We start from the raw sequence: 16,726 nt of genomic DNA on the forward strand, positions 1-16,726 counted from the left end.
TGTCTCAGTTGTGTGAGCCACACGGCCATGTGACCCCTGTTTCCAAATTTTTGTGACTTTTTCCTAGACTTTCCAAATGATTTCAAATTGGTCCCGAATCATTTTTAAGGTATTTTGTAGGGCCTCAAGGGCTCGATTTAGGGACGGTATGTATGTTTATGATTAGTTTAGGAATGGGTTATGATTGGTTTATATTATTGAATAATGTTAAGTTTAAATAATTCTGATTGTTCGGTAATGCTCCGTACCTTAATCCGGTAACATATACGGGTTAGGGGTGTTACACATTCATCATAAACCATTTACTTTTCATCAACCATGTAAAGCCAATGAGAGAATATCATTTACCCATGTTTTAGGGTATGAATTTCACTGTTGTGAATGACACTATGTGCTACAGAAGTCGTACACCCAATGCACCAACTTTTGGTTCCTTATCGATTTGAACTCAAGCTTTAACTTACATCAAAGTGTGCAAGTCATCGATCAAATTATGAACTCTTTCAGAGAAGTAGATCTGAGGGTATGGACCATCTAGAGATGTTTTAACATCACCCTCAAGGAATGTAATCTCCTCTTCATCATCCAAGGGGAGATGTACATCCTCTTATTTTCCTTCAATCCCACTACCCATTAATATCTCTTTATAGGAAACCTTACGTGTTTCAGGTTCCTTCATCACCTGATCATCATCCTCCACCATATTAGAGTCTTTGTTTTTGACTTTCTTAGTCACCCGCAGCAGCTCCGTCGATAGCGGGGAGCCTGAGCGTTTATTGCTAGGGAGAGCATCCGGAGAGATCTATTTTAAATGATTATTCCCTCCTGAGATAATTTGGTATGTAATGTTAAAACTAATTAAATGATAATTAATATTAAAATAATCATATATATTTAAAATAATTTCTAATAGTCAATAATTTGCTAGGGTGCCCCTACAATGCTGCATCTCTCTCCAAACTGCTCTTACACCACATTCATATGCATTGTGAAACGAACCCCCCTATAATCCGCCTGAAGCACCGATGACCACGGCTTAATGTCAGAAAAGCCATCGTTGCAGCCAATGCCAGTCGTCATCCTCCTTCCATTTTCTTAAGTTTATATAACCCTCCTTATTCGAGCTTTCTCCTACTGAAACTGATTCTATTGGCCTCCTCTTTCAGTAGGACTAATCTCATAGCTGTTTGCCTTCTTCCCCTACAACTCACGCCTGCTACCATACTAAAGTAATAAATAATCACACACACACACACACACATATATTGAAAACAATTTGCTCGTTGAACTTATCAATCAAGCCTTCATAATCCACTGCAGAGAATCTAACTCGGGACTTGGTATTATTAAAATAAAGAGTTTTAGGCCAAAAGCCTAATCCGAAAAATCTCCATTTACTAAACAACTGCTCACAATGATGACTTGGATCTTACAATGAAGTGATGAGATTCAATTAGACAAAAGAAAAAATAAGAAGGCTCGTTGGTTTATGGGCTACAAAAACTGAATCTGAAAGCAAACTCTCAACTTGGCTGCAGAGTTTTCTTGGAGTTGATGAATACAATTCCATGGTAACATGTAATTTTACAGCAAATAGCTGGTGAGCCAGCACACATATTTGTGAACTGGAATGTACCAAACCCAGACATCAAAATCAACAATTAACCTTCTCTTTTCAGTGGGAACTCCCTGAAATGCTTCAGTAATGCATCACAAAAACGATATAAAAGCCCTTCATCTGATAGAGATAAGTATTCCATCCAGCTTCAAAGAATATCAATGGCTAAAAACCCCCATCTGTTATCCACCTGCAGAAGCAAATGAACAAGAGACTGTTGCATCAGTTTGAGTGGAAATAGACATCATCAGTTTACAGAGAAAGAAGACAGTGAAACCAAAACTTTTCTCAAAAGGAATGTGTCATCTTTCACCACATACTTTTTTGAAACGATGGCTTTCTATTATGTATTTTAAAGGAACAAAGTCTAGAGATCTATGACTCATTTTAGTAAATCAAATGGGTGAGTTATATATGTGTGTGTGTGTAACCATTAGGAGGCTTTCTTTTTGGATAGTCAGGTTGCCACAAATAGAATCCTGGTCACTAGAACTAAGAGCTCAGAACTCTGTCAATATATCACATGACTAATGACAATTATACGAGGATTTGACATGAAGGATTACCCCTTCACGTGTCCCCTTAATACAGTATTTCTTCTTTCCAGATCAATCCTCATGTTCATCTTCAGAATCTGCATAAGATAATAAAATGTCAAAATGGATATTAAAGATAAAAACAGATAAGTTGAAAGAAGCCAGTTAAAAGCACATTCTGTAAAATGACAATAAGCATGCACAAAGGCGTGAAACTCATTTTTACAGCATTCCAAGAAGCCAGTTAAAAGCACATTCTGTAAAATGACTATAAGCATGCACAAAGGCGTGAAACTCATTTTTACAGCATTCCTTCGTTTATAAAGTCATTCACATATGAGCAAATAATTCTGCAGTATCTTAGACTAAAGTGAGTTGCAAGGGATTCCGTCCAACCAGTTATTAAATTTCTGATAAGAGGTTATTCCTCGCACCACCTGTTATATTTGTCAATGGGACGTAAGCCAGTCGTATATATATTGAATGCATGTCATAAATTCTTAGTCTGATTGATCAATCACTTTATAGGGTTTATCTGTGGCCTAACAAGTAGTCATTTCCACACGACAAAAAAATAAAAATAAAATTGCTGTCCTTACCAGATCTAACATCTTCACTAAGTTTGCCTCTTGCTTGGATTTGTTTGACAAGCATTCGATACATAAGTACCCACCAATAAATATGAAGAACTAACAGGCAAAATAGAAGTGTGTTGAACAGATAATAGCAAATTGGCCCATCCACAGGATGCTTTTCCTTGTCCAATGTCAGAAGGACTTCATAACTGCATTAGAAGAGAGATATGAGATAAATAAAAAGAACAAAATGAGAATCACAATCTAAGTGAAATTTTTATCGTCTGGATTGTATTGAAACCAGGAGGCAAACTTAGCATTTACTTTCTCTTCAAGAGAGAAGCAGTTCCCTACATATTGTAGAAAGAAAATGTCCAAAAAACCCCAGAACTAACCACTCCCAAAATGACTATAATAAACCAGAGTAATAAATCTTTTACGTATACAGAAGCTAGCAGACAACAAAAGGGATCCATTACTAACCGGATGTCAGGGGAAAGAGGGTTAAACTTTCCATGTGAGAAATGTGGATCTAAATCTCATGATAGGTCTTCTTTCAACAAGATTCAGAGTATTAACTAAGTTCCTATGTTCAGATTAAAATCTAGAGAACTCAAATAAAAATCTTATCTGACGTGTAGGCCTTACAATGGGGATCAAAGCATAACTTTTTCTATAGTTGCTTTCTTCCTCCCTTGATTTCAGTGTTATGCAAACAGGTTCGCGTGAGTTTCTCAAGTTCTTAAGAAGAAACCTAATAAAAGTTGGGTGTATGGCATGAACTTATACAAACCTTGTACTCCAAAGTACCCAGAAAGGGTAGTAAATGAGGCGCAGTAAGATCCAAGATAGAACAAAGATTACAAATGCGAAGCTAGCAAGTATTTCAGCACCACTATATTTGCTCATCTTCCCTATCTCCAAAAATACATCGCTAGCATCATGAATTGCCAAAACAACAGAGCCAACACGGGCAAATCTGCAAGAAATTGAGTGTAAAAAAAGAAACTGCTATCAATAAAATTTTAAAAAAAAACCTACAAGCCTTAATATCTCATATTCCAGTAAGAACCTGTCACAGCCTACCTAAATATATAAGATAGCACAATGAGGATGACAGTTGCAACATGATGACCCATTGAAACTCCAAAGTCAGAACGCCTTGTTTCCCAGAAAACCAAAGCAAATATAGAGTATGCATAAAATCCAGCAACATACATATAAAGCCCCCTTAATTTCAATCTGGAAAAAAAAACATAATAATTAGTCTATCGAGTTGATGAAGTTGTAGCCTACATATCTCTAATGTACGTGTGATAAATGTGCAAGGATATGTTCCAAGCCAATGCCAATCAAAGCAAAATGAAAAGTTATATTATCTACTGTCAATGAAGCTTACTTAATTTTTTGATCAGGCCAGACCTGGTCTCCAGGCCCTACCCAAAAGTTTCTTGTATTTCTAAACCAGGGCTCATCGTAAGTCACAGAGAGAGCAAGAATTTCCGCTGAAAGATAATAAACGCATTTCCAAGCTGACTCCTTAAATTTTCTGATCTTCTTCCTTCTCTCATCCGTATCACTTTCCATCATTTGGTGTCCCTTTCCGAAAATCAACCGCCTTCCAACTTTCTGAAACCATGTAAGACATTTTCAAAATGGTGACACAAAAAAGGAGGGAGAGAGGAGTGGCCACACTTAGCTAAAACCAGATAGCAACTATATTACATGAAACCAACATGCCAAACATAGACTTGTTTTCCCCCATGATTCAAGACTTCAACTATGCTTATTCTTATCAACTAAGATATTTTATCTGCACATAAAGACCGCCTTACTTTAATTAATTTCAAGTCATTTAGCAAGTAAATTGAAACAAACCATCTCCCTATAAAGGTGAAGGTTTCAAAACTTAGCAAAAATACTGTATATCAACACCGATAACACTTGCATGCATAGAAAATAATCTTAAAGCAAATTCACTGCACAAGCCAACATGATGAAGTTGCCTATTAATTTTAAACATGTGTTCATGAGTAAAGAAATTAAGTTTTTCTTTTAGTAGAAGAGTTAACAAAATCCACAGTTGTTTGTAACCAATTCATAACTACTCAGCTGAAAATGGTAAAAAAATCCTCAGCTGAAGCTTCACCAATAAGAAGTGGTATGTCTAAACAATTGCATGACATTTATTACTTTAAGCCCTCCAGAAAGCCAGTCACAAGAAAACAAAGAAAGAACTAAATTTTAGTCAACATAGGGAATGGCAGTCAAACAGTTTCATCTCCAAGTGTCAAGAGCCTTATGACAAAAAATTCTCATTTCCACTTATTTATAGTTCTTCTGTCTTCTGGAACTAATAAACCCATCACACATCTTAGTAAACTAAGCAGAGCAAGAATCAAGCTAAGATATAGCTGATAAAGAAGCAAAACCATCTAGTTAGCCAAACTCATTTCTATATTAGTCAAGCTACACCAGAAAGACTAAATCCATTAGACTAACATGACCAGCAGTGTTATGTAGAAATAAAGGCCAGAAGTAGCTCCTATTGACAAGCCACCAAATAAGAATTCTCTAGTTGTAGCCCAGCTAAACATGTAGAAAAAGAAAGAAAACTTTGTGCCTTAGAAGATTCGAATCGTTAACAGAAAGAAAGTCTTAGGGAGTAAAAACTACAATTTTGACAACAATAAAAAAGAACAGCATAACTACACTACAACCATCACTTAGTAAGTCCAAACTTCCATATCTCAAGCTAATGTCAGTGAAATAAATAAGTAGTTGTCAAGAACATAATTTTAGCTTGTAAGACAACGCAATGGTACTACTAATTAAGACCAACAGGTTCGACACAGGGCAAGAATCTGAAAGTCATGGATCCGAACACAAATGGGATCTGTCGTAGTCTTCAGTGGAGTTTTGGGAAAAGAGGGAAAGCTATCCCCCATTGTGTAGCCCAAAGAGAAACTTAAATAAAGACAGCATACAGCCATCCAATACCAATGTATTTAGTCTTTACCTAGGCAATAACCCTCAAATTCCTTTTTTTAAGTACATTTCTACTCTGTACTTTATTCATTTTAAATACCAATAACCAAAAATAGATAAAGACGGTTAAACTAGGATCTAATTCCAAAAGTCAAACTGAATTATTTACACCAAGACTCTATCAATCTTCTTGTACAGCATAAAAGTACATGTTAATACCATTCACATGCTGCAAACAAAAAAAAAAGCATCAACAAGTGGCATGAATCTTATAGTGGTCATCCTAGAACAACAAAAGCAACCCATCAAAACAATTCAGCAAATATAGAAGAAAAAACATCAAACACACCAAAAAGAAACAAAATTTAAGAAACTTTTATCTTCTTTTTTTAAAGTAATTAAAAAAACCAATCAAAACATCATAAAGATGGATAAAAGAGATGAAAACCAAGTACCTCAAAGACGAATCTATCGAGAAAGAAACGAACAGAAGGGAAAAACAGAGCAAAGATAGGAAGTACGACGAAATCTTCATAAGCAGGGTAAGCTTCTTGTTCCCAATCGATTGATTTGATGAACTGAATCAAACCCATTTTCCTTCGCGATCTTTGTTCCTAAATTTTCTCAGGAAACAATCAGAAAAAAGAACAAGACAAAGGGTTGTGAACTGTGAATCACATGCACACAGAGTCACAATGTACTCTGCTTCTCTGTTTCTATCTTTTTAATTTGCTTTTATTTGGTCAAAATATAATATCAGTCCCTATATAAGTTAGTAAAATTATATTTAAAAGTTAAAATTATACGTCATATTTTTTAATTTAAAATAATATTGTACTCATTAACTAATAGTATTTTTATCAAAATGTTTAATTTAACATTTTTTTGTCTACCGCATAACACACCGTATGACAAAAGGTAACCTAATAAACATCTCATGTGCACAAATTTTGACTTATGATTTTAATGGTTGTGCTAAGACTTTTAAAATTAATTTTTAATATAAAGATAAATTTAAAATATTATCAAATTACAGGGACTGGAAGAATATTTTAACCGTTATTATTATTTTTTTAATGAAACTAAAGAAAAGTATGCTTTCGTAAAAGCCAAAAGCTGAGGGGGAAAATTAATGAACCGAAAAGAATAAATTTATTACTTTACATATAAATGGCCCCTGCGTTTGTTAGATTCTCTAAATTGCCACTCATACTTTGGTTCACCATATTGCCCTTTCTTTGAAATTGCCGATAAGCCTAGTAAACCCCGCTTTTTGGTTCCCTTGATTTGCACTCAATCGTGATTTAAGTTCAATTAATGGGTAACTACGGAAATTAATTAACAACATTAGATGTTATACATATTTGTGTTTTGACACGGATTTTAAACTATGTTACTCTATTCCCACTTTTTTTATTAAAAATTAGGAGAAGGGAATGAAATTACATAAAATCAAATTCAAATTTTTATACCTGCAATATAATATTGTAACACCCATAACCCGTATCTGTCGTCGAAATAGGGTTACGGAGCATTACCGTAAAATCGTAACTTAAAAGCATACATTTAGTACCTCAACATAAGCATGGCATAATTCATTCAGCTACATGCATATTGTCCCTTAATCGAGCCTTCGAGGCCCTAAAAACACTTTAGAAATAATTAGGGACTAAATTGAAATCAATAGGAAAGTTCATGAAAAAGTTAGAAAATTTGAATTGCAGAGGTCACGCGGCCGTGTGACTCATACTGCTGAGACACACGCCCGTGTGTCAGGCCGTGTAACAATCAAAATAGGGACACACGGTTGTGTCCCAACCCGTGTAACTTTCAAAGATAGGCCACACAGTCAAGCCACACGCCCGTGTGCCAGGTCATGTTCTAGGCCGTGTAATTGCCTGACTTGTATGCCTTAAAACCTATAGGAGACACACGGCTGTGTCGCATGATCATGTGTCACACACAGTTGAGTCACACGTCAGTGTCTTAGGCAGTGTGGACATGAAATTGGCCAAAATCAAGCCATTTCCATCACCAACCCAAACATGTACCTAAAGACATTTTGTGCACAACCTCAAAACCTTACCAAAACATGTATAAAATAACCAATTCAATAGACCATAAATTCATCCAACCGATATGCCAACAAGGCACCTCAAATGCATTTAAACAAACCTTACCTAAACATGGAAACATTACCCCATTTCATACATACACATCAAGTCCAATACCATTTCAAAACTTACCCTATCTTGACTATATTAAAACTATTCCATTACATACCATATTCGCCATTGAAACATGCATTAAAACTTAGTCATATAAACACATACCATCAAGGCATCAAAAGCACCAAAAGCACCAAAAGTACATCAACCAAAATGACATATACATGCCAAACTATTAACTAACATTCAACTAACATCAAGCATAAATCCACCTATACATGCCATTATAAACTTGGTCAAAACATCAAAAACTACCGATATAATCATTGGATAGTGTGATTGATCTTCGACGAGCTTCCAAACCGATCGAGCTTTCGATTATCTATAAAACATAGGAAAGAAAACTACGTAAGCATATAATGCTTAGTAAGTTCGTAAAACATGAACATATCTTACCATTTCAATGCATAACCTTAAAATTAAACATGATACAGTTCAACCATAAGCTTGGCGCAAGCCTAAGCATCATCAACAACACATATTAAAGCAACAACTCATAATTCACCTGAATTAACATAAGGTAAGTCATTATACATGAACAACATCATTTGAAATCATCAATTTCATGAACATAGGTATACTTTCATTGAACATTTCCTTTTCAATCCTTTTCATAGATTCATGACATAAATCATTTGAACACTTACCGTTCCTTTTCTTTTCATTCTCGTTGAACCATTTAGAATAACATCGGATACGCGGGAAGCTCACACAAAGTGTGCTAAACATATAACCTTTCCTTTACATCATTGCTCACACGAGCTATGAAATAGGTCTACTCACACAAGCTGTAGGTTGGAATGTAAGCTACACGATGCAGGACCTCAGCCATTGGTAGGACATTCAAGACCAACACCCAAAACATGGTAACCCTAATGACATGTCATTTGTATCCTACGTATTCCTAATGTTCAAACGGGGCTCGATAATTGTCATAACATCGTTGGATTTCCATCATTTAATTACATGATAAATAACACATGAATATATAGATCAATATAACATTAAAACATCATTTAATCATACAAACTTACCTCGATGATAAAGACGTAGAAACGAGATCAACTAATCCAAGGCTTTACCTTTTCCTCGATCTAGATCCATACAAGGTTTATCTTGATCTAAATAAAAAAATTCAGTCCATTTAATACTTATACTATTCAATTCAGTCCAAAATTCATACTTTTTCAAAATTACACTTTTGCCCCTAATATTTTAACTTCTTTACAATTTAATCCTTAAACTCGTAAATTAAAATTTAAGCAATTTCATCCACATTTCATGCTAGCCGAATGCACTAAGGACCTATATCAACCCATAGAAATTAGCATTTCAAAATTTTATCATGAAATTTTACTACTTTTATAAATAAGTCCCTAAATAACAATTTCATAAAAAATTCCTTTACAAAACTTGTTTATTTAACAATAAGGACCCATAATTCTTTCATTAAACTTCAAGAATCATAAACATGTTAATGGAAAAGCCCTAAATATTTAATAGTTCTGCAAACTAGTCCCTAGGCTAGCTAGATTAAGCTACAACGACCCCGAAAACATAAAAATCATTAAAAACGGGACAAAATAACACTTACATGCAATGAGGGAGCTAGCCAAATGTTCAAGGTGCAACAATGGAGGTTTTTCTCTGTAATTTTGGTGGAAGCATTCAACTAAGAAGATGATACTTTCATTTTATGTTATTTTACTATACTTATTTATTAAATTACTTAATTAACCTTTAATTTAAACTAATTAAAACATCAATTTAATGCCCATATTTGCACATTAATAATAATGGTCTAATTACCATATAAATCTCCTTACTTTAAAATTTCATAGCTAATTGATACCTTTAACTTATAGAACTCAACTTTTGCACCTTTTTCGATTTAGTTCTTTTCACTTAATTAAGCAAGCAAACATCAAAATTTCTTAACAAAATTTCTATCGACCTTTCTAATATTCCACAGATATTAAAATAATAATAAAATAAATATTTGCTCATCGAATTTGTAGTCCCGAAACTACTATTTTGATTTCATTGACAACGGGTTGTTACAAATACAATTACTGTCGTGTTAAAAGCTGAGTCTAAGAGATTAAAAAAAGTTTTTATAAAATTACTACAAACATACAAGACTCGTTTGGAGAAAGTATTCTAGTTTGAATATTAAAATTATGATTTATGGTGTACAGGTAACTTATATCTAATTTGTAGCGATTTTTTTCTGAGATTTAATTGGTACTTAAACTTGAAAATGATTATGAGTTTTTTTAGGTAGCTGATTTATGTGATTAAATTTTGTACTGACATCCAATAAAGAATATAAAATAGTAACATGTTCCTTCAAAAGAAATTTCAAAATATTTTTTAAAGTAAATTACACCAACAATCACTTAACTTTGATGCAACTGACAAAACAGTCACTTTGGTTTCAATTCAGTCACTTAACTTTCAAAAAATGAAAAATCGGTCACTAACGTTATCGAAAAGTGACAAATCAGTCACCCACTAACATTTTCTATTACAGACCTAAAGAGACAGGTGACGTGGCCAGTTAACTAGCCACATTGGATATGTCCACGGTGGAAACTCATCTAATTTAAGAAGAAATTGAAAAAAAAACCTAATAACAAAAGAAGAAGAAGAAGAAGAAGAAAAAGAAGAGAAGAGACTGTAAAATCCACAAACAAACCAGCAGCATCGATGGCAAGTGCTCCAGCCACCACCACTAGCACCGTCATTAAATTGGGTTAGGGTTTTTTTTCCCATATTCTTCTTCTTTTTCCTTTAGTTGCTGCTGTTGTGGATAAATTTCAACCTCACTCAACACTTCATCCCTTCGACACACAACCAATTTGTACATACTCATTCCCAAATTCAAATCTTCTAAAAATTTCTTTGTCAATTTTATCAACAACAAAAAGTTTTTACAAAATTATTTTTCAATCTATTTGATTCTTTTTAAATTTTGTCACAATTTTTTGTCGATTGCAAGTTCAATTGAAGGACCGAAGGAGAAATTTAAGGTTTCTCCTTATTTTTTTGGACCAGATTTGTTCACATAGATCTGTGCTCTTTTTGGGGAGTATTTGATCTCAATTGTTTTTTTTGAAAAAACCCCTTAATAACATATTTCTTTCTTCTTCGTTTGATTGCTTTGTTAATTTTTTATTTGGTATTTCAAAATTTCCCCAAAAAAATTACAAAAAATTGGCTTTCTTATAGGTTGCTTTTTTCAGTGATCTAGAAACACGAAATGATTAGCAAAGAGAAAGGGATGGTAGGGAAGAGGGAAAGGGTCGGATTCTGTTTTGGCAAAGCAAACACACGGCTTGCATTTTTTCTTTATTTTTCTTTACTCTTCTTCTTCTTCTACTACTACAAATTAATGGAAGATTGTGTAAATGTCGTCGTTTCCATGTGGGATGCCAACATGACAAGTTAACGGTCCACCTCAAATTTTTGTTACGTCTGTAACGGTAGTGATTGATTTGTCATTTTTTGAAAGTTGAGCGACTGAATTGAAACTAGAGTGACTATTTTGTCAGCTTCATTAAAGTTGAGTGACTGTTGGTATAATTCACCCTTATTTAAATAATAATATTTAAAAAAACTAATATTTTTAGCAAACCTTTTAAATATTTTTAGAATTCCATGCTTTAACCTTCAAGAATGTAAAAATTTGCTAATAGATAATAGATAAACATATGACATCAACTATATTGTCCATGACAAAATTCCACCTTAACGTCTTAAATGAAATCAACAATGTCTAAAATAAAATCAATGGTGAGTGATGAGAGATAATGCAACATTGTCAACTCCTCTCTTTAGAATTTTAATGATTTTAAAGAGAAAAGTTATGAATTTTAAGATTTTTTCTTATATTTATGATATTTTATAATTTTTTGAATTTTTATAATTATTATTAAGATATTTTAAAAATATTAAAATGATATTTTAATTATGGTTTAAAAGTCAAATTAGACTATTTTACTAATAAAAGCCCATTTCCTACTTTATTTACGGAAATGAGCCATTTTTTTGATTATTTACTGGAATGGGCCGAAAATACTAAAACACTTCCACGTAAGAGCGTTTTAAGGAGAAATTCCAGCAAAACGTGTCCCTGAGAGAGCGATTTTGCCATGTCAGAAAAAACATGCTGATGTGGATGCGTTTTAGCCCGTGTTTTTCTAGAGTTAAGGATATTTACATGTTTAGTGCCTAGGGTTTATGGGTTTAGAATTTTAGGGTTAGTATTTTGTTAAAATATTTTAAGGTTTAGGGATTTTAAAAAATAAATCGGGTTTAAATTTTTTAAAATTAATTGAATTAGGTTTTAGGAGTTTTAAGTAAAATTAATTAAATTAGGGTTTAGGATTTTTAAAAAAAAATTAATTAAATTAAGGTTTAGTTTTTTTAAAAATAATTTTGTGTTTAGCTTTTAAGGTTTTTGTAAAAGGGTTTAGGGTTGAGTCTTGAAAAAATTATATTGACAAGAAGAATTTTGTTTTTTTCTATAGTAGTTCTTGAAAAATTAATTTTGAGAAGACGGTTCTGAAAAGATAATGTCAAAAACGCTTTAAGCAGGATGCACTGTCAGCAAAAGTACTGAAAAAAAGCTCCCACGTGGACGCTATTTTTCTACAGTAGTTCTTGAAAAAATTTTGAGAAGACGGTTCTGAAAAAATAGTGTAAAAAACTCTTCAAGCAGGATGCACTGTCAGCAAAATTACTGAAAAAAGCTCTCACGTGGATGCTCTTTTTCTATAGTAGTTCTTGAGAAAATAAATTTGAGAAGACGGTTACGTAAAAATAGTGTCAATAACGCTTCACGGCATACTTGCCTCCAGTCCACATGCATAATGTCAATCTATCGATAGATGATACGTTGGAGTTTTCATATCTGCCATACAGAAAGCATGGCCGTACAAGTTCGTCGTTGGATTTGGGTGAATTGAAAGTTGGTAAGGAGTTTTCTAGTAAGGATAGTTTTCTTGGTGCATTGAAATAATATAGTATCATGAACGGGGTTAACTACCACGTGGTTAAATCCAAATTCGAGAAGTTCGAGGCCAAGTGTGCAGTGTAAGACGATACATGTTCATGGAAAATCATGGCTTCAGTTAGGAAAAAAGACAAGCTTGTGGGAGATAAAGAAGTACAAAGGTCCACATACATGTGTTTTCGGTACAATACCACTGGGTGTTTAGTGTTTTTGAATAATACTGTTATTACTTAATGTTGCATTATTTAATGTACTTCGTTGACAGGTGTTTCATAAGATCATCCCAAGATGGATTCAGATACGATAGCTAGCTTAATACTACTACGAGCATTATCAGTCTACTACTGAACGACAACAAGTGACCAACATGGGTATTTAATATCTACTGATATAACTTCGTTTGTAATGTTCAATTTATTCTAAATGGAAGAGCGGTATGTAATTTTCACTATCAACTTACATAGACAGGGTACGAGATCAATAAGGATCGTTTTCACGAGATGTTGGAGATTTTGCAGTCAGTTAACGATCAAGGCACAGACTACCTCTGTAACATACCTTTCGATTAGTGGACACAAGCATACGACGACGACCTACGATATGGTCATATGACCTCAAACTTGGCTGAATGCATAAATTCTGTTCTAAAAGGAACGCGTCATTTGTCGATAACCTCGGTTGTGCGGGAGACATATTTTTGTTTAGTGGCACTATTTCCAAAATGAACAATGAGTTATAAAGGCCAAATACAGAGAGGCCATGTACAATGTCGGAAGGTATTGCAAGAAATTAACAAGACGAAGGCGCGGGCCAACACCATGCACACAGTGTGTCAGAATCGCGACAACCTATGGTTTCGTATGACAGAGTTCGACAGACCGAGCCAAGGTATTACAGACAGACAATATCATGTACACTTAAGATATAGGACTTGCGACTGTGGGACATTTGACGCACTTCATTATCCATGTCATGCAATTGTAACTTGTCAGAATCTCCGTTTGGACCCCATGAGCTATGTTGACGAAGCGTACAAAATAAAATACATGTACAACGTGTAAGGACACGTATTCCCATCAGTCCTAGATGAACGTAAGTGGTCATTTGTATCACTTGCTCTATTTAAGTTGTTACCGGATAGAGAATTACGCCACAAACCAAAAGGTCGACCTTACTCGAGTAGAATATGCGATAATATGAATATCTGGGAAAGAACAAACCAACAGAAGTTGTGCGGATGGTGTAGGAACCTAGGTCATACAATTTGAACATGTCCAAATCGAAATAGTTGATAATTGCTTAAATGAAACTATGTTGCATTATTTCTTTTGCTTTATTCTAAAGAACTTCTATTTTATTAAATAGGACAAAATATAAAAATAATTTGCTATTAAATATTCAAAATAACTTTTATTTTATTAAATGAAACAATATAAAAATAGTTTACACAAATATATTAAAAAAACCAATGCATGTGCTGGTTGGAATTAGTGCCATATAGAAGTGGTCGATGATTACACGGTGGATTCCTTATTGGTTCAACTTCCAGCGAGGGTTGTGGTTATTCTGGTTGTGGGTGTTGGGAGGATGACCCACTTTGATAGAAAAAAGAATGCGGAGGTGTTTGCATCACCCATGGCGGAGGTGTTTGAATCTCATAAGGCGATGGGGACTGAATATGAAATGAGCTCCTCGATGGTGCCTCGTGCGATCCCTTCTGCGACGATGGCTTATATATCGTCGGTTGAGTTAGAGTCATCGAGAAAGAAGATGCACCAGACCATGCATTCCAACCTGGCATATGACTGGAAAAAGGAAACAAATAAAGATTAGGATACATATAAGGGCTAGGATACGCACCTGGCAGAATCTGAAGGGGTTGTGGTGTGGGCGTCGTCGCTTGAGGAGTTGGGCCCGGTAATTGTATGGGCGCTATTGATGGGCCCGTCCCGTCATCCCTTCTTTTTGGATTTAAAGGGTCCCGTCGTTCCCTTTCGACACGGATTTACCGATGCCTCGGCTCTTCTGAGAGCAAATATGGCTTACCATGGATCCTAAACCATGGTATGTAATTCAGCGCACACGCTAACTCTGGAACGATGATCGGTTCACAAGTAGGTATATGATCATATCGATTTTCCCAAATTTTGATATATTCTGAGAAGAATACCGGCCAATGCGTATTTGATTGTCTTAAGTCAATTTTGTGCTCATCATCGAGCACCTTAGGTGTCATGGGAATTGGTTGTCGAAATTTGAATTACCACAACACTCTATCCGTTTGGTGCATCTCAACAGTAGCATAGTTGACCAATAGGACCTTAACATGCCAAATGTTCGAATTTTGAAAGAATTCATCCGGAATTATTGCCCGAATTATCAGATCCTCGTATGGTGTCTATTGAAACTATATGAACGTGATACAAATATTAGTTATATACATAATACTAAATACTAAATATGAAACTACTATGTTATGTATATATATTTCATTTAATACTTACATGCGCTTCCGACCGTTGGTCTAATAGAAACCGTATATCTTCAAGAGCGGTCGGTATTCCAACATAACTCGCCGAATAGTTCTACCTAATTAAATAAATTTTTAGCATAAAATTATATTTTAAATCTATGTAATAATTGTAAAATCTAATATAAAATTTATTTTGTTATGAGTGGGAATGTATATGGGTAGTTCACTCGAGGACAAAAAAATAGAAAGCGAAACCGAGCCCATGATTGTAGTAGTGATAGGCAATCTTCGATTTTGGCTTTATGTGGTTTCGTCGCCCTGCATATCTCCCGGTACAATGTTTCCAACACGGTAGACCTCCAACTAAGTTCACTATCGCTAGTAATCGCCGGTCAGCCATACGGCGGTGAATTCGTTCCTGGGCCTTGTACACACCGTCCGTCACACTATGCGAGTTGGCCATGCCTGAAGTCGTTACCTTAACCGTAAGGAGGGGGATGCCGAAGGCAGGGCTAATGACTGGAGTGAAGTCGTAACAAGGTAGTCGTACTGGAAGCTGCGGCTGGATCACCTCCTTTTTAGGGAAAGCTAATGCTTGTTGGGTATTTTGGTTTGACACTACTTCACACCCAAAAAGAAGCGAGCTACGTCTGAATTAAACTTGGAGATGTAAGCCTTCTTTCGTTTCTCGACGGTGAAGTAAGACGTTGCTCTAAAATCAACGAGTTTCAACAGCCACCTCAGATGTATGAGGTTTCATGATAAGTCCAGCATTAGATAGCCTCCAATGATCTCAAGGATGTATGCCCGAATATATCGTATTCATTCTACTTCAGTCAAATCATTCCTCAGCTTCGGGAATGTGTCTCGTAATCAGCCCATCTTGATCTGAACTCCGTAAATATTATCCGGAATCGCCCCCAAAAGATCATAGCATATGGCTCCCCAATTAGCAGATTGAGTGGACCCGGTGAGTACGGACCTATCTATCGGTAATCCCAGTTGTAACTGCACATCCTCCAAAGTGATGGTAAACTCTCCACATGGAAGATGAAATGTAAGCGTCTCGAGTCTCCACCTCTCTATGAACGCACTGATGAGTTTCGGGTCAAACTTGTACCCTCAGCCTATATTGGTCACGTGCCAAAAACCCGCTTCCCTCAAGTAATTTTCTATCAACAGTGATGGAGGACTAGACATATTACGAATATAATATTGTAACACCCGATCTACATACTATTATAAAAAATTATAAAATTAAAATGAATTAAAATTACATAAATGAAAAAAT

General features: G+C 34.9%; 1 protein-coding gene across 1 annotated transcript; it reads right to left on the reverse strand.

Annotated features, from left to right (window-relative positions):
- Positions 1-1,321: 1,321 nt before the first annotated feature.
- On the reverse strand, positions 1,322-6,446 carry LOC105783505 (ceramide synthase 1 LOH3). Its single transcript, XM_012609007.2, has 7 exons — positions 6,173-6,446; positions 4,129-4,358; positions 3,816-3,971; positions 3,523-3,708; positions 2,754-2,938; positions 2,185-2,252; positions 1,322-1,808 (listed from the first exon to the last, which is right to left on the reverse strand). The coding sequence occupies exons 1-6, from the start codon at positions 6,308-6,310 to the stop codon at positions 2,227-2,229; spliced, it is 921 nt and encodes a 306-aa protein (XP_012464461.1). The 5' UTR covers positions 6,311-6,446; the 3' UTR covers positions 1,322-1,808; positions 2,185-2,226.
- Positions 6,447-16,726: the final 10,280 nt, after the last annotated feature.

This window comes from Gossypium raimondii, chromosome 13, assembly GCF_025698545.1.
Source record: "Gossypium raimondii isolate GPD5lz chromosome 13, ASM2569854v1, whole genome shotgun sequence".
Classification (NCBI taxonomy): domain Eukaryota; kingdom Viridiplantae; phylum Streptophyta; class Magnoliopsida; order Malvales; family Malvaceae; genus Gossypium; species Gossypium raimondii.